Source organism: Protopterus annectens, chromosome 5.part0 (genome assembly GCF_019279795.1).
Source record: "Protopterus annectens isolate FY-2018-M chromosome 5.part0, PAN1.0, whole genome shotgun sequence".
Lineage (NCBI taxonomy): Eukaryota > Metazoa > Chordata > Ceratodontiformes > Protopteridae > Protopterus > Protopterus annectens.
This window is the reverse complement of record NC_056735.1, coordinates 1134417219-1134442604: the sequence shown is the minus strand read 5'-3', so window position 1 is coordinate 1134442604 and position 25386 is coordinate 1134417219. Positions and strand designations below refer to the sequence as shown.

Here is a 25386-nt window from a genome sequence, read left to right as displayed (position 1 = left end):
TAACTAAAGAAGGCCTTGTTATTATCTTTAGTGTCTAGGGCAATTTTTCTTTCGAAACTGGCCTTTGATGATTTTATGAGGGATCGAAGTTTCTTGCTAATACTGATCAGAGATGCCTTCCCTTTTTGGGAATTTGCTCTGTCATGTAGTAGCTTCCTCCTTCTGTTGTATAGCTTATTTATGGCCGGGGTCCACCAGACCGGTCTCCTGTTTTTGGAGGAGTGAGTCTTGGTTTTATTTGGGATAGCACGAACCATACATTCCTGCAGGTGCTCATAGAATGCATTTGTAAAGGATTCTGCGGATTGGGCTGTATTATCCTCTGGCCTGGGGGCTTTGAAGGATTCCACCTCAGTCTTGAGAAGTGCAAAGTTGGCTTTTGAGAAATTCTTTACAGTGATTTCCTTGGCTGGGGGTGGGGATGGGATATGGATGTCCAGGGAAATTTGTTTATGGTCTGATCTTACCAATTAGGTGTTTACCTCTGATGTGGAACATAGAGTCCCCATGTTGGTGATGACCAGGTCCAATATGTTGTTCCCTCTTGTGGGAGTGGTGACCAGTTGTTCCATCGTGTTAGAGTTTATAAATTCAAGGAACCGTTGGGTGAGGGTGTTTGGGCTTGAGTAGTTTTCCCAGTCAATGTTTGGGTAGTTGAAGTCACCCAATAACATAGTGTTTGGTGAGACCTTCATATTCTCCAGTGTTCTCAGGAATGCCAAGTGGGGTTCCTGTAATAGGGAGGGTGTTCTGTAGCAGGCTACAGACTGAAAGGCAGTTTTGCCCGCTGTTAGTTGCACATGGATGGCTTCCGATGCTTCGTGCAGTGCCACTAACCTGGAGGTGTAGGTATCTTTGATGAATATAGATACTCCCCCTCCTTTTGTGCTTCGGTCCGAGTTTTGGAGCCAAAACGCATGGTATGAGTTATAACCTGGTAGTGCTGGGGTGCTCTCAGGAGCCTTGAACCAGGTATCTGTTACTGCACAGATATCGATTTTCTCCATACTGAGGAGAGCCTCGAGTGCGTGCATCTTGAGGTTTAGACTTCTGGCATTGAGTAGCATTACCTTTAGTTTTTTTATCCTTGGGTTGTCTGTGGGGGTGGGTTTGTCCTTTGAGCCTTGCCTAAAAAAGGCACTATGGGGGTGGCAAGAGCCTTGGCCTGTATACGAAAGCCTAAGGGTGACAGGTGCAAGCCGTCCCTAGCGAAGCAACGTGGCTTGTCGAGCATGTCATCCCAGGCTGACAGACACTGGATCCCCTTTGAATGACACCAATACTTTAGCCAATTGTTGAATCTGATCATTTTGTCTTTATACTGTGGCATCATTCTTGGTGAGGGTAAGATGCTACTCAAGGTCAGGGTCATACCAGCCTGGGCTACATGGTCAGAGAGCTCCTCTATGTCTCTTTTCATGTAGTCCAGGGAGGTATGTCTCAGGTCATTCACACCAGCATGGACAATGACGGAGTCATACTTGTACTTGCTTTGGAGTGACCTGAGTGCTTGCGTTATGTGGCGGATCCTAGCACCTGACAGGCAGCTTACAGTGACCTTCTCCTTGTTCAGTCTGGTGAGCGGGACGTCAGTGTGCCAGACAATAGAGTCCCCTATAACATGTGTATTTGGTGTGTTGTTTGGCTTTAAGGGCTGTGACTGTGAGGCACACTGATTTTGTGAGATATGTGATTCGTGGGTATTGTTGAGGGGTTGCTGTTGCTTGGATATCTGCTTAGGAGGTCTTTGCTGTTTAGGCAGATTTTTATTTAGAGCCTCCGGGTATGTTTTTGTGTGTTTATGTGTTGGGTATGCAGATGCAATAGGTCTGTGTGAGACTGGATTTGTGGTGTGGGTGGTTACCTTTTCCTCCTGACTGACTGTGCCAGTCTTAGGTTGAGAGAGCTCTGCCTCCAGTTTGGCTGTGTAACTGCATCTCTCACATGTATTAGAGTTTGTTGGAAGGAGGAGAGGGTTGTCTGTGTACATAAGGCAATTGTAACATTGCCTCAAAATTCCCAGATTCACCAGCTGGACTGGAGAGTAACCTTGAAACTGACCCTTGGACATACCAGATTAGTATAGGGAACTGATCAGATTATGGAAGGGAACTGATTTTTCACTTGATCAGGAAGGACCAATACTTATGAGAAGTCAAGGAGGGTGTAGTGCTTTAGTTAGTTAGTGTTTCCTTATAAGATCTGGGCAAGTGCAGGGCTTTAGAAAGAGAATAGAGTGATTACTTTGAGAGTTTGAACAGTTCTAAGGGAAAAAGTGAGGAGCAGACTTTGTGGAGCCTGGAATAGTTTAAACCTGTTTAGGCGGTGCTGCCCGACGCTGCTCAGTGCGCAAAACTGCGCAAAAAGAGAGTTGTAGGGTTTTAAGAGAGAGATCAAGGAGTTTAGAATTGACCCAAAATGGCCAATAAAACTACAGCTTCTAGGTAGTAACCACTCCTCCAGGGACAGGCAGGCTGTTCAGTGTTAACCACTCCCACTGGTGAACACAGAGACTTCCCTTTAGCCCAAGCAAGCACTGGCCTTCTAGAAACTTCCAAACAGTTCAGAACAGCAAATCTGTAACTGAACTTTCTTAACTTTCAGAAAGTGGGAATAAAGCAAGATTTTTTTGTTTTTTTTTTCTTTTTGTTGTAGTTTAAAGGTAGCAGAGATACACAAGCAGCAAAATAATCACAACAGTGCAATAAATGACCCCACACTTGAGTGCTAGGCCAAAATCAGGTAAAATGCAGTTTTTAGAGAAAAAAAGATTTTAAATTAAGTGCAACACAGGAAATGCAGTAAACAGGCTCCAGATGTGTTCCAAATACTGTTACTGTTACAGATATAAACTTTAGCAAGCCGGAAAAATGCCAAAAAAAGGCGGCAAAGCAGTAAAACTTAACAAAAAATCAGAAGAAAATACTTAAAATCACAAAAGTGGCTCCTTTTCTTCTCTCAGCGTTTTCTCCCCTTGGTAGGTGCTTCAGCAACAAGTAGCAAGCTTGAAAAGACACCAAAACCACGAGGCAGCTGGGTTTTAAGAGAGACAGATCAAGGAGTTTAGAATTGGCCCAAAATTTCCTTACTCTGTTTTGTTGAAATTCATTAGATGTCAGCTAGCAGGGTTAAGTACAAGTGTGGTAGGTAGATTCCATACAAGGACTTGCATACCAGGTGTCTGTTTTGCTTAGGCCCAGAATATGATCACAGGTTTTGCTCAGTCGGTCAGTCTTTCATTCCCAAAACCCTTAGGTCAAGGTTTTCGTCTCTCAACACCTTTCTGGAGACTTATTGTGTTAAATGCTTGGCCCAGTCTAAGATGACCAAGTATGTATCCACAAAGAAAAAGCTAAAGAGGCCCAGAACAAATCCGCAGTCCAGTGTATCAGACTCATACGCACACAGTGAGGTTCCAGAAACCACTGTACACCAGGTTACCACTCAGTTGCCTGCTGTCAAGACCCTGTCAGAGGCTGGTATGGCTACTGAGACCTTCAAGATTAATGATACATCCAATGAATTATGACTCATCATTTCCATGGGAACTCATAGTGTCCCTCAAATGTTAGTTAAAGAAGAGATCCCAAGCTCTTTAATAGAATTTAGACACGGTTCTGGACCTCCACATCTAATTCAGGCAGACGTCACACCTAAAAATTAAAAAACAGAAAACTAGGCATGTGCACTTTCCCTCAGCAAATGGGGGGAGAAGAAGTAGATAGAGTTCTCACAGGGGTTGTTCAAAGCTATTATGTCTTTGAAACTTCCTTCCTTTGTGTCTCCACAACCACAGGCTACTCTTAAAAATCCTGCCTTGGTATCCTCCTCTTCTGAAGATGAACAAGACTGCGATTCTGACCATTCTCTAGATTATTCCTGTCAGCTGTTTTCTCCTGAATACACCTCTTCAGATGTAGGGGACTGTCTGCCACCGGATTCCCCTGTTGAGGAAGCTACTTTGGGGAGACTATCCAGATTAGGACAAAACATTTTGAATGGCAATCCACTCAGATTTTTGATGTTCAGAAGAGGTGCCACAGCCTCTTGGAAATGGGTACCCTTGTGCCTTCTCCAGTTCCTCCTGTCATTAAGGCTTTTCAGGATGACCTTCAGTTTATCTCTTCTGTGCCTGATTCTCAACCACCAACTCCAAAAGAACAGACAAGTTTTACAAGGTGCCTAATGACCTAAATACCTAACAAGAATCTTGTGGCGGACCACTGCAGTATCTCTCTCTTCAGATAAGCCTTTTAAGCTTCTACACAGTGCTAATGCCCTCCCTACAGACAAAGATAGTAGCAATATGGATAGATGGAGGAAGAATGTTTACACCTCTCCTACCCCCCCCCCCCTTTAGGGCAATTAACTATCAGACTCAAATGATAAAGCACTTGATCTCTGTCCTCCATTCCTTAGACAAGGTTATGCTGGATCCTCCTACAGCAGAGTCAAAACAACAAATGCAGAACTTACTATCCAGGGCCACTCAGATAGCCAGGCATTGCATCAAGTGCAGCTACAATGCTGTAGATAATTCTTCTAGGGCATCTGTCGCTGGATCTGTTATTCACAGATGTGAGTGGCTTCAAAGTCAGACTGTCCCTGGGATTTCAAATCAAAACTTTTCGACTCTCCCTTGGACAAAAACTTACTGTTTGGTCCTCAGGCTGACAGTCTGTTCAAAACTCTCCAAACCGAGGTAAGACCATGAAAGACGGCAAACAGATTCTATTATCCTCGGTTCACAGATACCATAGGAACTACGCACCTAACTCTTACCTCCTTAGAAGGGATCTTAAAGCATCTCAGAAAAGGGAAAAACCCTAGGAAGAGGTACTCTGACAAGTCCTATGGGGATCCTTCAGCAGGGAGGCCTCTATTTGGAAACAGAAGTCTGTGACTACCTTTTCAGTACCCCTCTCCCTGCTCTCAGCCCCATTACTTCACTTTCCCAAAGACTGTTACACTCCTTGGCCAGGTGGGAGATTATTACCACAGGCAAGTGGGTCCTGTCCTCATCAAGATGGTTATGACATATCTTGGGAAAATATTCCCCCTCTGAAAAGCATGCCACAACCTCCTCAAAAACAAATATCTCTTCTTGCCCCCATTATTCAAGACCTTTTGAATCCGGGTACCAGTGAGCAAGTCCCAAAGAATTTAATGGGAAAGGATTTTACTCCAGGATTTTTCTAGTGCCAAGGAAAGAAGGGCAGTGGAGACCAATCCTAGACCACTGTTCTAAACAGTTAGTTGAAGGTATTGTCTTTAATGCTGTCTCTCTTCACACTCTTCTAACTTTTATTTTCCCCCAAGCTTTCTTAATGTCACTGGATCTGAAGAATGCCTAATCACACATACCTATTTGTCCTTCTTGCAGGAGAGTCCTCAAGTTTTTCTCTGGCTTCTCGCATTTTCAATTTACAGTTCTGCCTTTTCGTCTTTCCATAGCTCCAAGTGTGTTTTACAAACTGCCCATCATCAATAGTAGCTTTCTGTCACACTCAGGGAATCCAGATTTTACCCTGCCTGGATGACCTGTTGATCCAGGCTCTCCTTTCTCTAAATAAATTCTTCTTCAGTAACTACAGTTTACCCTCCAACTCCTGGCAGGTCTGGGTTTCACTGTAAACTATAAAAAAAATCTTACATGTTGCCTACATAGGACCTGGTTTTCCTGGGCTGCAGACTGGATACAAAGAAAATGCACACTTTCCTCCCCCCAGAAGAAGGTTCAAAGTCTGTCCAATTTTTCCAAAATCTCTTCTCCTTCAGCCTATTGCTCAGCAAGGGAGATGCTGAGACCTTTGGGATTCATGGCAGTCACCTTCCCTGTGCTGTCCCTGGCCAGACTTCACCTGAGGAAAATACAATGATATCTGAAATCTGTGTGGTCACAGCATTGATAACCCTTGGCACCCTGATTCCCCTCCTCCCTTGTCTCAAAGAGGACTTGCTTTGGTGGAAGGGACACGTCATCCTCAACCCAGAACTGCCATTCAAACCACCTCCTCCTCTTCAACAGGTTCACACTCATGCCTTGAATAATGTGTGGTGGGCATGGACAGGATCACACTGATTGCAGGAGAAATGGCAACCTCAGTTCCTGAAGGAACATAGCAATCTGAAGGAAACTAGGGCTCTTCTACAAGTTCTTCAGACCTTTGCCCACTTTTGAAACCTGGACTTCTCCTACTGTACACAAGCAACACCACAATCATATAGTACACAGACAGGGAGGCAACAGGTCTTCACAACTGTGCAGGTTTGCATAGAAAGCACGGAACTTTGCATCCAGATGAACATCACACTCCCAGCCATATATATCCCTTCTCAGGTCAATGTGCTAGCAGACTCATTAAGCCACCCCCTGGAGGACCCCCACAAATGTTAAACAGAGGTGACTTCCAGACAATCATCCTTCAGTGGGGACACTCCTGAGATAGCCCTGTTTGCTTACCAACCAACCATCAGCTATCCCAGTTCTACACCAGGGACCCTTATACTGCAGCCTGGAGGACAGATGCTTTTTCCTTCTAAACTGTTCTTTTCTTGGCTGTTACCTCTTCTAGGAGAGTTCCTGAGTTACAAGCTGTCATGGCTATTTCCCCATTTCTTATTTTTCACAAGGGCAGGGTGACTGTCAGGGGTAATCCATCCTTCATACCTATGGCAGAGAACGAGCTGTGCCTCAATCAGGCTATTCACCCACCCACTTTCTTTCTCAATCCCCAAAACAGGGGGAAAGGATCTTACATTTTCCTGGATATTCACAGGCAACTCAGATTTTATCTGGACAAAACTGAATCTTTCAGAAAGACTAACCAGCCGAATGTTTCTTTTATGAGCCCTAAGTTGCATCATTTGGTCTCCAAACAAACTTTTGCAACTTGGATTTCTAAGGATATCTGTTTCTACTACTCATGTAAGGGTAAGACTTTACCTTCATGCCCAAAAGCACATTCCACTAGGGCAGTGTCATCCTCAGGTGCTTTTTAAAAAGGAGTAGATTCCAGGTCTATCTTGGAAGCTGCCACTTGGTCCTCTGTACACACTTTGCCAAACACTACAAAACTGATGATTTCTCCAGGTTCAGAGGAGTCTTTGCTAGGTCAGTCTTTCCGGACTGCTGGACAGCGCTTCTGCTCAGTAGGCTACCTTTCCATCCTCCTTCAGTTCTGCAAATTACACATATGCCAGGAATACTGCAACAGTGATTTCATTCAGGACACAGTACAATTATTAAAGACCTTATCATAACAGCCGACGTCCTGTTGATTACTATTGCAGTATTCTATCTCACCCTCCATCCCCTATTCTTCTCCCCCTTTGCTCTGTTACATGGTAATGGGGGAGTTACCTATTTGAGATACACCCCTTCTAGTTGGCCAGTCTCTGCTCTCAGTAGTCTTCAAGCCACTGTCTTGGAGGTAGTGTGAGGATCCACACTATTATGTTTGTCTATGAACCCCAGTGCATATGAGCTGAAGTCATATGTTGGACATATGACCTTGTCAAGGTAAAGCTTTGGTGCCCCTGCTGGACATCAGAGGTGACAACCTCATATGTTAGGAACACTGCAGCAGTGATCAGTAGGATATTTACTGCTTTGGCTAGTTTTTACACAACTGTACTTTTCTTAGTACTGGGCAGAGCTTCTAAAGGAATATTGTACCCAGGTGTTTACTTTTAGCCTGGGCTGTCTGCTAAATGATGTATGCATAGAAGTTTGAAATCAACTCCAGCTTTGCTCTGTGTGTGTGTGTGTGTGTGTGTGTGTGTGTGTGTGTGTGTGTGTGTGTGTGTGTGTGTGTGTGTGTGTGTGTGTGTGTGTGTGTGTGTGTGTGTGTGTGTGTTTGTGTGTGGTTAAAGTTGGTCATACCTGGTAAAACTACATACAGCCACTATGAGATGTAAATATAAGGTATGATGTGATTTGTTTTATTTGTTGTAGAATTAATTCTGCAACAGTGAGTATGGTTCATAAATACAAATCTCAAGTTGAGCAGTTAATTACAAACTGCATTCAGAAAATGTGTATTCTTTATTCATTCTCATTCTTTCCACTTAATGCAGTTCAGAGCTTTTGTGACAACTGTATGTTATCCTCAAAGTCAATGGTTCAGTGGTCCAAGTTAGTGACGCTAGTCCCAGATAGGATACCAGTCACACACACACACACACACACACACACACACACACACACACACACACACACACACACACACACTTACGCACACACACACACACACACACACACACACACACACACACACACACACACACACACACACACACACACACACACACACACACACACACACACACACACACACACACACACACACACACACACACACACACACACACACACACACACACACACACACATACACACACACGCATACACACAGACACACACACGCACACACACACACACACACACACACACACACACACACACACACACACACACACACACACACACACGTAAATTATTCAGATCAATCAGGAGTCGGCTCCTTGAGAGTAGAGGGATAAAGTACTGACTACTGCTGAGGCAGCCAGAGTTCAGTAGCAGTATGAGCTGTTGACAGAGCTGGCAGGGCCCATCCTGTGGGGGGGGTATAGCAGGATGTATACAGACACAGGCTTTTGGCTCCCCAAGTCACCTGTTGGTAGTAGCTTTCATTATCAAGTTTATGGGGACTTGCATTGATGTGGGGAAGGGACCATAGCTCCTTGAGTTGATGTGTGTAGCTATTTCTTCACCCAAGGGGTGGTGGTGGGGGATTAGGTCATATAAATGCCCTCACTGTTGGTTTGCCAGTGAAGACATAAACAACCTTCATGGCTGTCTGTATGATATTCGCTCATGGGGGCGTTTGCTCCCTCAGTCACTGGGATAAATCCCTTGTCCAGGAGAATGAGCAATCAGAATCCAATTGGGAAAGGCTTGATAGCTAGCAAGGCCATGGGGCAGAAAGCACCTAGGAAAAAATACTAACTCAGATCAGTCAGGATTCATTATTTTATACAGAACTTACAAAAATGTTGCCATTGTGATATGAGACTTACTTTAAGATGTGCGTGGTGGATGTTACTGTCTTTTTACTCCAGTGATCATAAAAATACATCTTTTGAAGTCATTGATGAAATAAGAAGATTAATAGTAGAATTTTAACATTAAGCATTGTGTGAAACATGTCAGATTTGTCTTGCAGGTACAGCATAAAGATGTGACCAAGTAAATTACTATGTTAAGAACAGTCGTGCTTTTTGCCAGTTATGGTGGGGCAAGTATAGGATATTTTCCCAGGGATTCGGAAAGGGTTACCATGTCTGATAATGGCAAGCCTTATTATGAGTGGCTGTCTGCTTGCAGTAACCCTTTCTGTTTCAGAGACTGCCCTAACACAGTGATTTCTGTAAACAGAAGCATCATTGTGGAGAATGGTCCTGCCAGCCATCTCGCATGTTAATGAGGCAATCCAGAAGAGTGTCTAATGCTAACTTAATTAGCCATGTGCTCTTCCCCAGAAATGCCTCTGACCACCAATTTATGCTGCCAAGCAAATCAAAGAGTCACTTGGCTGCATAAATTACCACAGTTGGCTGAAAATGTTATCTCAGCCAAAAGATGGCAGTCACCTGTTAAAGTGAATGGAAATAAGTGCGGTGCAGGTAAGTTCAGCAAAGTTCAGCAGAAGTGTAGGTGTGCAGGTGTGCGAATGTTTGTATGTGTGTCGTTTATACCTCTTACCTTTTACCTCTAGAGTTATGGACAAAGCAAAAAATAATTAGGGAAAAGGCCCAACATTAGGGACACTTTTTAAATGTTGATGCTGCTAGCTTAGAACTTCTTAAAATAATTTCCATTTTTATTAGGGGTGGATCAAAAGTATGATAACAAACTGGGGAGTCTCCCCAAAATCTGAAACTTTTTTGACTCCTTAGATGTTGTACTACTTTGGAGTAATATTACTGCAGTAGTCAGCATCATCATCAGCTCAAGTCTCTTTTTCCCATTGTGTAAATGGGCCAGGGTGTCATTTCAACAGTGATCATCACCTAGAGCCAGTGTCCATACTGCTGGGTGGCTAGCTGCTTCTTATTATGTGGACTGAACCTGTCCTGAAAGCACTGCATGTGTTTTTGTATGTGAATTAGAGTGCCTTGTCATGGACATTAATATGCACTTATACCTGCATGTATGTATGTATATTTATATCTATAACTAACCCTGGCATTCATTAATGCCTGCACTAAGTATACACCAGTCTGAGTGAAAAGACAATACAAGCATAACTTGCACATTTTCTCTTATTGGATATACAACTAAAATGCTTCCTGTTTGTGATCTGAAGAAGCTACTAGTTAGTGAAAGCGCTTATCGTGGTTTATCTGTGTAATAAACTGAATTATTTGTCTCAGAAGACCGGATTACTTGGATCTTTTACACATAGAAGGTTATTTCTCACTCTGTCAACGCTTGCTTGAGTTATTTATCCATTTACTTATCTTTTTTATAAGCAAGTGTGCTGTGGCAGTAACCAGCATTTTTAATTTACCTTTTAAAATAGGTTACTGCTTTATCAACTGGAAGGAATTTGGCAGGATGCCAATTACTTAGTTCAAAGTTATTAAAAGAATCTTGTGTTGAAATATTTTTTGTAGCAGATCCATTGGAAGGTGCTATAGTTTTTTTGTTTTTGTATTCCAAAAGGAAAAAGAAGCTGCAACTCTTTTTTAGCAGCGAAAACACTACTGGATTTTAATAAAGCTGCGTTCAACTTACCATTGGACATGGAGTTTTGGTGCTATTTCTGACTGCTTTGCCTCCTGCTTTTGTTTTTGGTTGTTTTGCTTCACTTCAACAGTTTCTCTTGTGTGTGTGTATATATATATATATATATATATATATATATATATATATATATATATATATATGTGTGTGTGTGTGTGTATATATATATATATATATATATATATATATATATATATATATATATATATATATATATATATATATATATATATATATGGGGCTCTTGAATTTGGTCGACACAGCAAAATGTCATCAGCTCCTTGACTGACCACAACTGGTCAACATATGCAGATGGTTCACAGGTGTGCTAGATCGACATTCCCCAGACAGGACTTGCCCTTTGCAAAAATGATGTTATTTGTTGTTTTTTTTTTTTTTTTCATGTGGAGAGAATTTTCCTCAGACACAGCTAGTTGACTGTCGACATTTCTGTCGTCAACCTTTTGTGGTAGACATTCTTGCCGTCAACATTTTGCTGTATCAGCTAAGTTAAGAAATGTTATCTAGTTATATTTGTGTGTGTTTATTTGTTTGTGTGTATGTATGTGTGTTTATATATATATATATATATATATATATATAATATATATACACATACACAGAGAGAGAGAGATGGAGTTAGATGTAAATGTGTGGTCACATGCATAATTGTATTTATCCTCAGCAGATTTGATTCCTCTTTTTGCTACACTTACTATATGTCTGAACACAGCATTCACTACAGCCGTGTCCAAGATCAAAGACTTTTAAAATCCACATTCTAGTCTCCAGTTCTTGCGTATTGGAAACATTTCTTTGTTATGTGCTGGGCTGTCTTGTGGAGGATTTTGTCCCAGATATCCAGGTAGTGGGCCAGTGTGTAACTGCATTTCAGACATTCATTCGTTTTCTTTTGTCTTTCAGATCATGGAGTCTGTACTTTCAGTTTTCATTTTGAGTCAGTGTACTTTTCTCCATAGATGCATCTGTCAGTGATTGCTGTTTGCTACTTTGGTCTTGAGGTAGAGACAGCAACTTGACTGGATCTGTCACTCAACTTCCTTCTTGTGGTGTATCTTTTAAAAACATGAAACACTGTCTTTCATAATGTGGAATAAATGGGCAAAATGAGGAGCACTTACCAACAGCTTCAGCTGGGAAACTCACGGAAAGGTTCAAATGTAGTATTTTATAACTTATAAAAATTTGTTTTGATGGATGAATATGATTCAGTGTTATTTACCGTGGATGTCAGCTAAGAAAAAATCTTAACACTGTTTGACAGACCCTGTCAACATGGAACTGTAAGGAACATGGACACAAAATGAGGAAGGTTCCTCATAAGGAGGCACAGTTGAGAAGTATGTGAAACCTCCTTTTCAGTTTATGTTCTTACATATCATTTTACTTAATTTCATATTTAAAAAACTCACATTATTTCCATCCATATAATGTCTTAGTCGTGTACTACAGTTTCTTCACTGAAAAACAATTTTTTTGTGTGCTGAATGAATTTCCAGATTTCAGTCTCAAGAATATAAACAGCTGCATTTCTTGTTCCACAAGGACATGGTGTCACAGATAAACCTTCCTGACATCCTTTCTGTTGTGGGTGCACGTCTGGCATATTTCCCTGAATATTATTGAAGTTAGCTTTTAGATTTGAATACATTTATGGACTTCTGAGTACAGTATACTTACACGATCAGCTTTGTGCTTCCTGTGCCTCAGAGTACGGAGCATTCAGCAGCTGTCTGTCTAAATTTTGCTTTGATCCCATGAGAAAAGTTGGAGGTTTTGAAGTTCTTTCCACTTGGACAACTACTTTGGATATTTATTTATTTAATGTTTCAGTAACTTGATTTCCTCCTGTTCCATCACCAAGCCTTGCAGACTGGACACTGGCATTAAATGCAGCCAGTTTTTAGAGATACATTTCCCTATAGTATTCTGTCATGAAATGAGAATTTTAACCTTCTGATCTCTCTCTACAGTGTTTGTATTGTATTTTTTTTCACTGCTTACAATTCATTTCTTCAGGTATTATTTTCTTTAGAAGCTCTATATGAGGTAAAGTAGTATGGAAACTACAGTAATAGAAAGCTTTAAAAAGGCTTTTTCTGTCTCCAACCTTCCGTATCCACACAACATAGTTCTTCTCAATAACGTTATCATTACTGTTACCCTGCTTCAAAGTTTAATGTACTTATCAGTGTTTATGCTGCATTGACCTGGGACTTATAGGTCCACAGGTAGTTACTAAACATGGTGTCTAAGAGACCGTTAAGGAGCCTAGTCTAGTTTTGCAGTTGCCTCAGATATTTTCTGGTTAAGTGACTTGTTTAGAGGCAGATAGCAAAATCGAGACTGAAGGACTCGAAATACCAGATTACAGGAAGCAACTTATTAACAACTTTTAGCCTTCATCCTCTTGTGTAATCGCCAGGCTCAAATATCTATCTATAGGTTCATACTAGGCTATCTGCCCTAGTATGTATGCATATATATCTATATGCATGTATACGTATATAACACACACACACATATATATATATATATATATATATATATATGTGTGTGTGTGTGTGTATGTATGTATATATATATATATATATATATATATATATATATATATATATATATATATATATGTGTGTGTGTGTGTGTGTATGTATATATATGTATATATATATATATATATATATATTTTTTCAGTACAAAGGTAAGTCTACTCTTGCCTCGTATAGGATAGGCAATCCCAGGCGTACTGTTCACTGCTAATTCTAACTTCTCACTTATTTCTCTAGGTAGCATTTTACTTTCAGTCTTAATGTGAAAGCACTTCCAGTGTAAACTTGTTGTAAGATGTGCCTCAGCTGCACTTCATAAAAAACTGAAACAAACTGGTTAGTGCTGAAAATATTCTAGCTTCAGATTCTAAGACGTGGTTAATAAGTATCCATAACAAGTTTATGTTCTGCTTTTCTTTTTTTCAACTTCTTGATTTTTTTTTACTGGAAGTGTTAAAATACTTCCCACATTTATTTTTTGTTATTCAGTTTAATGCTAAATGACACTTCCTTACATAGAATGGGATAAGCTGTAGTGTTAATTAAATGAATAGGGAGGCCACGGTGGTGCAGCAGTTAGCATTGTTGCTTCACAGCAAAAGGTTCTCTGGTTCAATCCTCGGCTGGGGTGCCTTCTGTGTGGAGTCTGCATGTCCTCCCTGTGGTTGTGTGGGTTTTCTCCAGGTGCTGCGGTTTCCTCCCAAAGACATGCTGTAGGTGGATTGGACACTCTAAATTGGCCCTAGGTGTGAGTGTGTGCGTGCGTGTGCCTTCCATGGAAGATTGGGTGCTGGGTTGGTAACACGACACCATAAAAACTCCACTGCCAATCATGAGTGGACAGATAATCTGCTGTGGTGACCCCTAACCAGGAAAAGCCAAAAGAAGAAGAAGTTAATTAAATGAACAAACTGGGTGTTTGTCAGCTCCCTAGTTTGTGAACAAAACACCAGCAGATAATTGCTCTCTGCATTTGAGTCACACACTTTAGAACTAGGAACAGTGACTCATCCCATAATGTAGAGTTCTTGAGGTGTTTCCAGTTTGTAGCTTTCTGCAAATCTTTGCTTTTGCTGTGTTGGAAGCAGTTTTTTAGGGGTGATCAGTCATGCAAGTTCTCCTGTTTCGTGTGTTTATTGTGGAGCATTATAGTATGAATTTGAGCAACGTAATGCTTAGTATTTCCTGAAATTGGTGCACAAACAGTTTCTCCAAACTGACAGGATCCTGCCTTTCTAAACCTTTTGCAGTGTCTGCAGTGTGTACATTTGGATTTTCTTTCTGGGGCTGTTTTGGGCATGTGCAAATGTTAAGGAAAAAACTATGATTTCTGTCTGTAGACAGAGTTTGTCGAGTCTTGATCTAGTTAGCCTCTTTCAGAGTAACTTTTCAAATTAAAGTGGCACTTTTAGCAGGGATGTCTCAGCCTGCTGGAAAACCTGTAATGCTTGACTTTTAATGTTGCTTTTACCTGCTCTGTCACTTCCCAGAGGTGCATATGGCATACCACAGAACTCTGATTTTAGGCTTTATGTTTTTGATCCCATGATTTATCTGGCTGTTTACTTTTAAGATGATATACTTGTCTCCCTGAGGAATTACCAGCCTTATCAGATGAAGCAGTTATTCATTCATTAATCCATCCTCTTGGTAAACCACTGGATCGCAGGGGAGCCAGAACCTGTCTCAGCACTCATTTGGCTAATGGCACAGAACTTATCCTGAGTGGAGATGTACTCCATAGCAGAATTAATGCATGTGTGTGTGTGTGTGTGTGTGTGTGTGTGTGTGTATACATATATATATATATATATATATATATATATATATATATATATATATATATAGGTTTACTATTGTTTAACAGAACAACATAACATTTATGCATTACCATTTCATATCGGATTGTCAAAAATCACATATGCGCATGCTCAAAACGCCATTCTGAATGGACGAATTTCAAATTCGATCTTTATGTCGAACTCTCTTAAATGGCTATTGTAACAACATCAGTCAAACACCTTGTATATACGTAGTATAGCACCATCCCATAAATAAACATCTTTAGTGTATATAAGCCATGTTCTGCAACTGTAACAGTGGATTCCGGGATTCTTGAAAATGTGACTAGTGAGGAAACACTGCAGACTATAGATGCACCCTAGTACCGCATTAAGTACAATAGCAATAACACCTCTTTAAAATGAACAGTGATATGAAATCATTCCTCTTTGTTAGTAATTTCATAAAAGATGACTCCTTTTGTACAAGTCGCCTTTGTTTTGGAGAAGGGGGAAGGCAGGTCAAAGCCCTGTGCTTTAAATCTTTTACGTGATTCTGTTCTAAATCTATTGCATGTAGGACATCATGTAGATGCAATTTCTTCTTCTCTAACAGACTGCGCAGGCATTTGTGCCAACCCTCAACAGTATTCTGCGTCCTTGGATACCCCAATAAGCAGGTGCCATATTGATTCCAGAAGTCTATATTGTATAAGGGTGGAATACATTCAGCAGTGGTATTTCTAATGCCATAATGACAAAGTCTCCCTATAATGAGTTTTCCTTAAACTCACACAAAGGTCTAGCCTGCTGTGGCATATCAGCTTCAATTAACTGGAAGGTAGGTAAGACGTCCTTGGGTTTCACAAAGGCTAGGGTGGGTATTTGCTTACAGAGTAAGGAAAAGTGGATATCTGATCTGAACAGTGTAGCAAGCTGTGTCTTTCGAATGTGCCACCACACAATTTGATACAGGTGAAACCAACAGCCCTTCACCTTAGTTGAAGGTACACGCTTGAGAATGCTGTTTATCGCTCCCTTCTGAAAATCGCACAAGACCATTTCTGGTTTGAAAATAAGATCATTTTGGGTACAAAATTCAATTACAGTTGTCCAGAAAGAGTTGTAATTGCTCTCAGTCTTTGAGTTCAGGATGCCATACACCACGGGGACTACCTTGCCTTCTATCCCACCCTACAAATAGCAGTCAATGGTATAAACCTGTTTGTATTCCTTAACAGTTAGTGGGAATGTTCCGTCCACTAACACATATTCTGAATTACACATCACCTGCAGATTACTCACAGTGGTTAACACCACTGCATTAGTTGCAACACCGTCCTTTTTAATGTGCTGGGCAATAACAGAACTACATTTAATATTGAGCAGCAAAGCATTTGTATCACTTAAAGCAACTGGTGAACGCATAGTGGAGGACCGTTCTTTATGCCTAACCCTCCTCACCATCTGCTTTAAGGCATCAGAGTTGGGTAACCACGTCTGCAGAGGTAGTTGTTAATGCCTCGGACACAATTTTGCAGGGATCTTCTAAAGTGCTTGCAGCTTTTCTTTTAATGGCAGCATGAATTGTCAAGCCTTCACAAGTGATAGAATTGGGAGCATGGAAATGCGGGGCTGTCTTTAACAGTTTTTCACCATTTGTGGCAGGTTCCGTGACACACCTCCCTTTGCATTTCTGCTTTTGTTTTAAACAGCAACACCAGTAGTTACGGGTATCGGTATGTTTTTCAAGATAGTACTGATAACCTGTAACTACTAACATTTTCTTTCCTTTCTGACTTAGCTCAGTCTGATATATATCACCTACTTTACCAGGCGAATGCCTACTGCTATGAGAGGAACTCATTTATCCTTATCTGTCTTACACCTAGGAAAGGGAGACAAAGTCTGTATTAATGTTTGGTCTGCATTTATACTCTCTTACAAGGAAACTGACCACAGTCTAGATATACTACACTTACCAACACGCTGTGTTTGTACAGGCTATGTCAACCTATCGTTACATTCCACAGAAGTGATAGGGTAATTACGAATTATATAATTTCCTGGAAGTAGGCTGCCGAATTTAAATATGCGATTTGGTAACATCACCGCACAAGATACATCGAAGACTTAAGGACGAATGTAACTACATATTCGGGTATGTAAAGTTGATGTTTACATGTTTACAGTATTTTCAGTTCAAATACTTAGTTTCGGATATTTGTAGTCGACAAACACACATTCGGTTAAACAATAGTAATATATATATATATATATATATATATATATATATATATATATTTATGGGTCTACTTGACATGGCCAAAATTTCAAAATGTCAACTTTCATATGGCCGAGACGATATGATCTCGGCCATGCAAGGAAAACACAAACACAAACTTACCTTAATGCTGCTAGCAGGGGGGGCTTTGCCACCCTGCACCCCCCGTGGGGGGCTCCACCCCCCACACCGCCCGTAACTTAAATATACCAACTCCAAGATCGCACTGCAGTGCGGAAGTGGAAATCTTTCCATTCCGCACTGTAGCGTGATGCCAGTTTCCCATGGTCGACATTTCAAATGTCGATCATATGATGTTGGCCATATGAATGTCAACATTTTGAAATGTCGACCATTAGAAGGGGACCCATACACACACACACAGATATATATATATAATATATATATATATATATATATTATACACATATACACACACACACACACACACACACACATACACACACACACACACACACACACAAATGCGAGTTGATTTGGGAGGAAAGCAGAGTACCAACAAAAACTCATGCAGACGAAAGTCGGATGTCCAGATATCAAACAGGAAAGCGGTATCTAAAAAAATTAATAAATAAAACATTTTCATATTTCTTTTTCAGTATGACATCAAAGAAAGTTTAATTTCTCAGGGCAGTCATAGTATGCACCACCAAATACCCCCCCCCCCAAAAAAAAAAAATAAGTACTTGTATTTTTGTTTGGAGCCATCCTATTCAGAAGAAGTAATGCTCAAGAGGTGCTATTTAACATTAAGGACTGAAAGTTTTTAACTGGATGGGGGAGGGGGCTAATATGCACTCTAAGAACAATTGTTAATCTTGAAAATTAACATTTTAAGACTAAAGGCTTGAGTCAGGATTTAGATTGGGAGCTCATTTTCATTTGTAAAAGCTATAATTAATTATTGGCTGCTTTTCTTTTTTGTTATCTATGTACATTGTATGTTTGTATTCCTGTTTCTAACACCGTTGAAGGTACAAGTTAAGTTACTGAGTTTTTTTAGTAAAGTTTTTGACAGTAGTCATGTATTCTACCATTTGTGTTAGAATGTTCTTCCTTGTTGCTCTGTCTGGCAAGCAGGACTAGAATCATATCTCTTAACTTCTTAGTGCAAGAAGTCTGGACAAAGCCCAACAAAATAGGGGGAAAAGGAACAAAATTAAGGACATATTTTAAATATTGCCCTTATAAACTTAGAACATTGCTAAAGTAACACGGTTTGTTTTAACATACATTTTCTGATTGATTTGAAGTCTGAAACTCAAATGTTATTTACTGACATCAATCCTCAGATCATCCCAGTGATTTGCCAGAAAACCACACATTTTATGAGAAACAGACCAAAAATATGAGCCAAAAATGTGGACATTCTGTGAAAATGTGGACAGTTGAGAAGTATGACTAGAACAGATACAAGTACATTCTACTAGCAGATACCATGTTTTAGAACAGTTAAAGGTGTAAGCTTGGATCAGCTCACTCCCTTTGTATTTTATGTCATTTACCATATTTTAGCAGTATTGAGAAAATGGCCCCATCAACTTTAGCAAGCAGCCCTCTTCCTGGTCTCCAACTAGGTTAATTGTTTCCTTCATCTCATCTGATGTAGCACCGCCCCTAACCCAGGGGTGTGTCTTATCGGCGTTTTATTTTCCAGGTAGTTGGAGATGAAAATCAGTAGTCGGTCAGGTCATGTGTACAGGTGGAAATTTCTGAAATAGACTGGAATGTTAATTTGAAGACAAAGTACATGTTGATGACTGAGGGTTACTTTAAGAACAAGGTAGAGTTGGGTAGTGGTTTGTCTGAGGCTTTCTAAAAGCTGCTGTGAATCCTAGTAAGCACTAGTGTCTCCGGAATCTCTCTTTACCTGCTAATGTTAGTGTGCAGTGGGCAGTACACAACAAAAGCTGATAAGGCCAGCTCATGTGAGCAGGAGACAGCTGTCTGAGTTTGAGAAGTAGCAGAAATTGGATAAAAAGTGGAAAGTAAATTGTAGGGTAGCAGACAAAAAGAAAACCTTGTGCTGACCAAATTGGCAGACGTGTTTGGTGAAGTTATTTTTATTGATAAAAGGCCAGCACTGACTATTAATAACAACAAAATATTTTTATTATAATGTAGTTTATGTAGGGTGAATTTATGGCACAGATAACTGACTTTAATAATCATACAGTACAGTTTCCAAATCACACTCTGCATGAATTTTTTTACAGTGCAATAATTTTGAAACTGCAGTCAAAGAAACTTAAGTAATGGTCAGATAATGTCAACAGCAAATAAACAGTGAATGTATGTGTATTAGAAAATTATTTTTAGCAATGAAATGGATATGTTGATCATAAAATATTGCAACAGAGCAATGTATATAGAATTTGTATTTGTTAGAGGAGAGTGTTTACTTACCTGAAGAACTTATTAACGGTCAGGTACTACAACAAAGTAATATATAGTGAACCTTTACATAATTATTTTAAGAATACACATAAAAGTAGAAATTATTAAATTATACAAATAGTAATTACGTTAAAAAGGGGCAGGTACATAAACATTTGCTGAAAGCATTAAACAGGCTCAGTTTTAAGGAAACAACAAAGGAAGTAAAAACATGAATCCATTCTGTTGTATTACTGCAAACGACTGTGCTGCATTTTAGTGAATTGCGGTTGCTTAAACAAAAGTGTCATTCATTGTTTTAGCGCAAAAAAAATTACAAGTCGTACAAAAACAAAAATAGTTTTTAATATTGATGAATTTGAATTTGTGTGGAAGCATGACAGGTCACTGAGCACTTCTGAGTAAAACACAGACTGTGTGACTGTGTGTTTGCAAAGTTACATTTTTATGTTGGCGTAAGAGCAAGTGCTTAGGTACTAGTTTGGGTATCACAGAAATCCCTAAAGAGCAAAATGGCTGAATGGCTGAGAATGCTGGATATGTTAATACTTTTGATGTTACTTAAAAAAATAAAATGAAAAAACAGTATTGGTAAATAAGTGTAAGGACATACAGTTGCACAGGTTATAGAATCAAGTAAATCATTTTAAAAATCATTCAGATAAATTATTGAGACTTTGCATAACCATGCGAGTCCAAAACCCTTGATAATTGAAGAGTGTTTTAGGGTTTGTTAAATGAGGCATAGAAATGATGGCGGAGATATATGGACCAACAGAAAATCCCAGGTTTAGTGAAGGATTTGCAGATGTACAGAGATACGGGTTTGTGTGTGGCCTGTTTTTCATAAACTTACACACAAGCCTAAGCTATTAGGAATCTCTGGCATGAGAGGAAGTAGTAGCTAAGAGAACCGTTATTTTTTTTTTAATTATTGTAATGTACTTGTTTGTTAACCAGTTAAGTGAACTAATCCTTTTCAAGCAACTTGCTTTTCAGGCATGACTGTAGAAACAAGGGGAAGGACACAGGCAGAATATGTTTATAAAGAGTGTTAGGTTAGCCAATGAAACAGTATGGTTTTTTTTGAAGGGGGGGACTGGAGTACCCAGGAAAAAACTGCAGCCACCAGCAGAGTATGCACACGCCACGTAAAAAATGACCAAATTAGCTGAACTGTGGAGCTGTGGGACAGAAACTTTAAACTCTGAACCTCCATAATGTGGCCATATACATTTTTAACAGTAAATCTGACAGTAATCATAACAGTAGTAGACTGAGATGTGGTTTAATATACTTTTACATACTGTATCATGTGCTTTTACATACTGTATCATGTGCTTTTACATACTGTATCATGTGCTTTTACATACTGTATACTGCTATTAATTCACCCTAAAAAACAAGACTATTGTAGGTATGTCATCCTCTTACATATGAGGATCATAGGAATTACAGAACAATTAAGTCTAGAAGACCATTTTTTGCTTTGCAGTTGCCCTTCCTTGTGTTGTACTCTCTTCTGTAGAAGGGCAAAATTAGCAATGTCCAGGGATGAATTTGTGAGACACATCCGGTTGTCAGGGTTTGATTTGAAGGATTCAGGAGTGTCAGTTTCCTTGATGTGTGGGGGCAATTTATTCTCTAGATGTTTATGTAGTGAGACTGCAGTGGATGTCATAAAGGAGTCCTGCTGAGTACTTGTAAGGAGGAGAGTATCACAAAGAAAATGATTGGTCCATACAGGATAAAGGATAATAGTAAGCATGAAACATATGAATCATACTTTGTGTGTGTGTGTGTGTGTGTGTGTGTGTGTGTGTGTGTGTCTGTTCATGTGCGCTCTCAAAACTTTGGTTATAAGAAGTAAAGATTGATTACAAAAAAGTGGAGGCAAGCACAGAAAATGGGCATACAACTTAATAACTTTATAACTGTACAGTGTGAAGCAAATTGACAGAGGACCTCTGAGTCACCACAAAAATAACAGCAGCGAAAGATAAATTAGAGTCAAGCTGGGAGCTGTGTTATCAGTGATATGTATGAAAGAAGATGAAAATTCTCTTCATACATACATTAAGTTAATGCAGTGTTACTAAAGACTTATCTGGGTGAAAACATTAACTCAATGAGAAAGGTATTTATTTATACTATTGAGATGTAAACGCAAAACATGTATCTGAATCTGTAGGATATGATTCAGGAGAAAAAAAAGCCTTTGTCTTGTAGGGCATAGGTTAAAGGACCTGAGCTCAACTAGTTGTCAGTAAGAAGTTATGGATGACAAACTCAGCTCAGGCGAGTTAGTTATACTGCGTTTTCTGGTGGTTAATCAAGTAGTCACCAAAAGGATAAGAAAACAGAAAGGCCAATAGATAAACAAAACTAGAACTGCATTCTAGCCCAAAACTCTTAAGGAAAGGGCTGGTCCTTTTGTTGTATTCTTATACTGTAAAGTGACGGAGGAGCTAAGTGCAGTGAAATGTTTGCAATCTGAGTGCCAATAATAATGAATGTTAAAACTGGAATGTTCATTTATTTGGAGCTTGTAAAGCTGCTGTCTGTCCAATATTATTTGGATGAACAATATCCTCTGGTAAAAAGTAGAAGATATTTGTGCATCATTGTCAGGAGAAGCAGTTCTCAAAAATTACCCTGTTATGGGCATATGTGCAAGTGAAATTCTTAACAATCATTGGGTATATTTTTCCAGTATAATTGACTGTCTTTTGCAGTAGTATGTCATTTGGTAACAAGCAGTACTTTATGTACTCCAAATAAGAAAACTTGTGTGGGCACGATGTAGATTGAATGTGTGATTTCATGTGTTCGTAAGTTTTAAGCGACTTATTTAATTAATAGTGTCATGTGATTTTTGTCTTTGGATTTAAAAATGGAATGTTGGGTATTTTAATTCATTCTGAAGAAGTCTTATTTTAAAAGATGAAAGTGCTTAAGTTTTATATGCTTTTTTTGAATAAATGGAATAAGTGAAGAGACTGATATTCAATTTGTTGTTAATAAGTTTGTCGTAATTTTAAGCAGTACCATTTATATACTACCCGCCTGTTCAAGTTCTTTTATAGCACATTCCTGTCTCAGACAGATATTTTCTTAGCACTTCAGCTTTCCTGCCTTAAATGTTGCTATTTCAGAACTATCAAAAGCAAATGCCATTCTTGTATCATTTGAGAATGTTTTACTAATTTGTAGCTGTGCTTTCAGTTGCTTGTCTGATGAGCTATCCAGTTTTAAATCATCTACAAAAGTATATGAGATATGATTGGAAAAGATTAGGTTCTGGAACTTAATTTGTAACTGTAGCCTAGTCTGTTTAAAGTTAATCTTCTTATGACATTGCCTGTGATGCTGTGAAGCACTGCTCTTAACAGAAAACTAAGGGAACCTTTTAGTCTGCATTATGAGTCTTAGGTGCATAAAGTAAGCTACATTCCTGTTTGTGGAAAGCAGTAAGTGCAGCAAGACCTTGTACAAGGTAAGGGAAGAAACAAGCAGACAGTGTGGTTCAGTGAATAAAAAGTGACCCTGAAAGCTGAGATCAAAGTCAGTTGTTATCTATTAAGAGAATTACTTATCTTGCAGGCCACAAAAAGACAACAAGCCGCAACCCATCAAGACAACCACTTATCTCATAGTCCTCATAAAGACAACCTGTGGGCTGCTGGTTGCTGACCTGTTGACTAAGTGTAACCCCCACTACGAAAGATATGCCTCCCATCATTAAGCTGAACATTTGCATGGCACCATGTCCACGTTTTACTGCTATTTCCTTAAGGTGCTGGCATCCTTGTCTTCATGGTATAACCACAGTTAAATGGTCAGTAGGTTTGAGGAGTTAGCAATTTGCAGGAACCTAGGTTGCGGGGGAAGTTTTGGGTGTTTGACTAATAAGCAAAGTAGCTTTTAAAAAGTTGATATGTAGTTACTTACTTGCAGTTATAAATAGAGGTAAGACATAACGGTAGGCAATAGATAAAATAGGTAAAAAGAAAATGATGCATTTTGTTAAGGAAGCCTTTCTGGTTGAGTACAGCCTCACGGTAGCATTTTCATTGCAAAGTATCTCTGTAGTACAGTGAGATAACAGTTAAACCTCGGCTCTGGTATAATTTTGAACAGTGTGTATAGTGTGACACTTTCTTTGCTTGCTGTTTTCTAGACATTTAATGAACTTGTTTTAGAATAATTTTAGAGAACAGTATGGAAATGAAAACTGTGTTTGTTTCTTGCACAGGTATACTAGTGAGCTTAACCTTGTCCGGTTACGAGGAACAGAAGCGGGTACTTACACATTTTTTGCATCCAACTCAGACACCAACTTCTCTGTGACATATAAGGTCTTTGTCAATAGTAAGTAAGGTTATTTTTATTAATGCTGCCAATATTATGTAAAATTTTTGAAAATAAAGCAAGACATTTTTGAGTAAATGTACATAAACTCTGGTGATAAAAGAAACCTTGAGTCAGTAGTGTGAAATGTTAAAAAGTCTATTAAAAGACACAAAGCAAAATGAATATGTACATTCATTAAGTGTATGATTTAACATGATGTCTACAGTGCCTTTGGTTACATTTTTGAAAAATTGCGAATTTAATAAACGTTCAAAAAAGAATGAAAGAAAGAAAAAGAAACATTAGTATACAACCCAGTAGCGCCACTGTTCAAAATCATGAAACTTACATGGAAAATCCTACAGGACAGAGCTCATGGATTTTTGCAGCACTTTTACTGAACCATTCAAGGCTAGCATAAATTGTCAAGCTCAGAGTGATGGGAAAGAGACAGAGATGGAGAAAAAGTGAATGGATGTTTTGAAAGAGTTGAAGTTCTTTGAGCCGTTATTCTTAAATAAGCTTGAATTTGCAGGTGTTGTATAGAAATTATGAAGATTGGAACACTCATTTGTGTATAACAGAGATTCTAATGGAATGAAAGAACCATGTGCCTCACTCACATTTCACATATTCTACAGGTGGGATAAACTGTAAACTAAGAAAAAAGAAGAAACCACACAGCTGAAAATATGGAACACACTTTTTACTGGAAAACACTCAGTAAAAGTCAAAATTAGTGCTTTCGTAAGGTACACAGACCAAACGTCATCAGACAGTTTTGCAGTAAAAAGTGTGTTCTGTATTTTCACCTGTGTGGTTTCTTCTTTTTCTCAGTTGGTTCCTATTGTCAGTTGTTCCTGGTATAAACTGTAAACTAGCAGTTAACCAGTAGCCTTCTTCCTCCCTTTGTTACCCCTCATACATACTGAACTTTGCCTGTTTTATTCATAGTTTTGATTTCTCTTCAGTCTGTTGACTCTCAGTATCGTGAGGCAAAAAAAAAACACCTTACACTGCACTGCAGATGTCCTTCTGTTCATATGCTGCAGTATTCACAACATGGGGGAGTCCGCCTATGGCTGACTCGTATGTCCGGTATACCAAAGTCTAAATGTTACTGCAAGGTACATCTGATGACTCATATCACTCAGCATACATCACTATAAA

At 39.4% G+C, this 25386-nt stretch overlaps 2 protein-coding genes across 2 annotated transcripts in view; one reads left to right on the top strand and one right to left on the bottom strand.

Moving 5' to 3' along the window:
• The window catches only part of LOC122801556 (mast/stem cell growth factor receptor Kit-like), a 591006-nt gene that overhangs the window by 356724 nt on the left and 208896 nt on the right, over positions 1–25386 (top strand). Inside the window, exon 6 of the mRNA XM_044070993.1 lies at positions 24119–24234. Coding sequence (XP_043926928.1) covers positions 24119–24234 — 116 coding nt within the window. The remainder of the gene's footprint in view (positions 1–24118; positions 24235–25386) is intronic.
• Positions 1–25386, bottom strand: part of LOC122801555 (E3 SUMO-protein ligase RanBP2-like) — a 2328503-nt gene that overhangs the window by 2294382 nt on the left and 8735 nt on the right. The gene's annotated exons all lie outside the window — the stretch shown is intronic.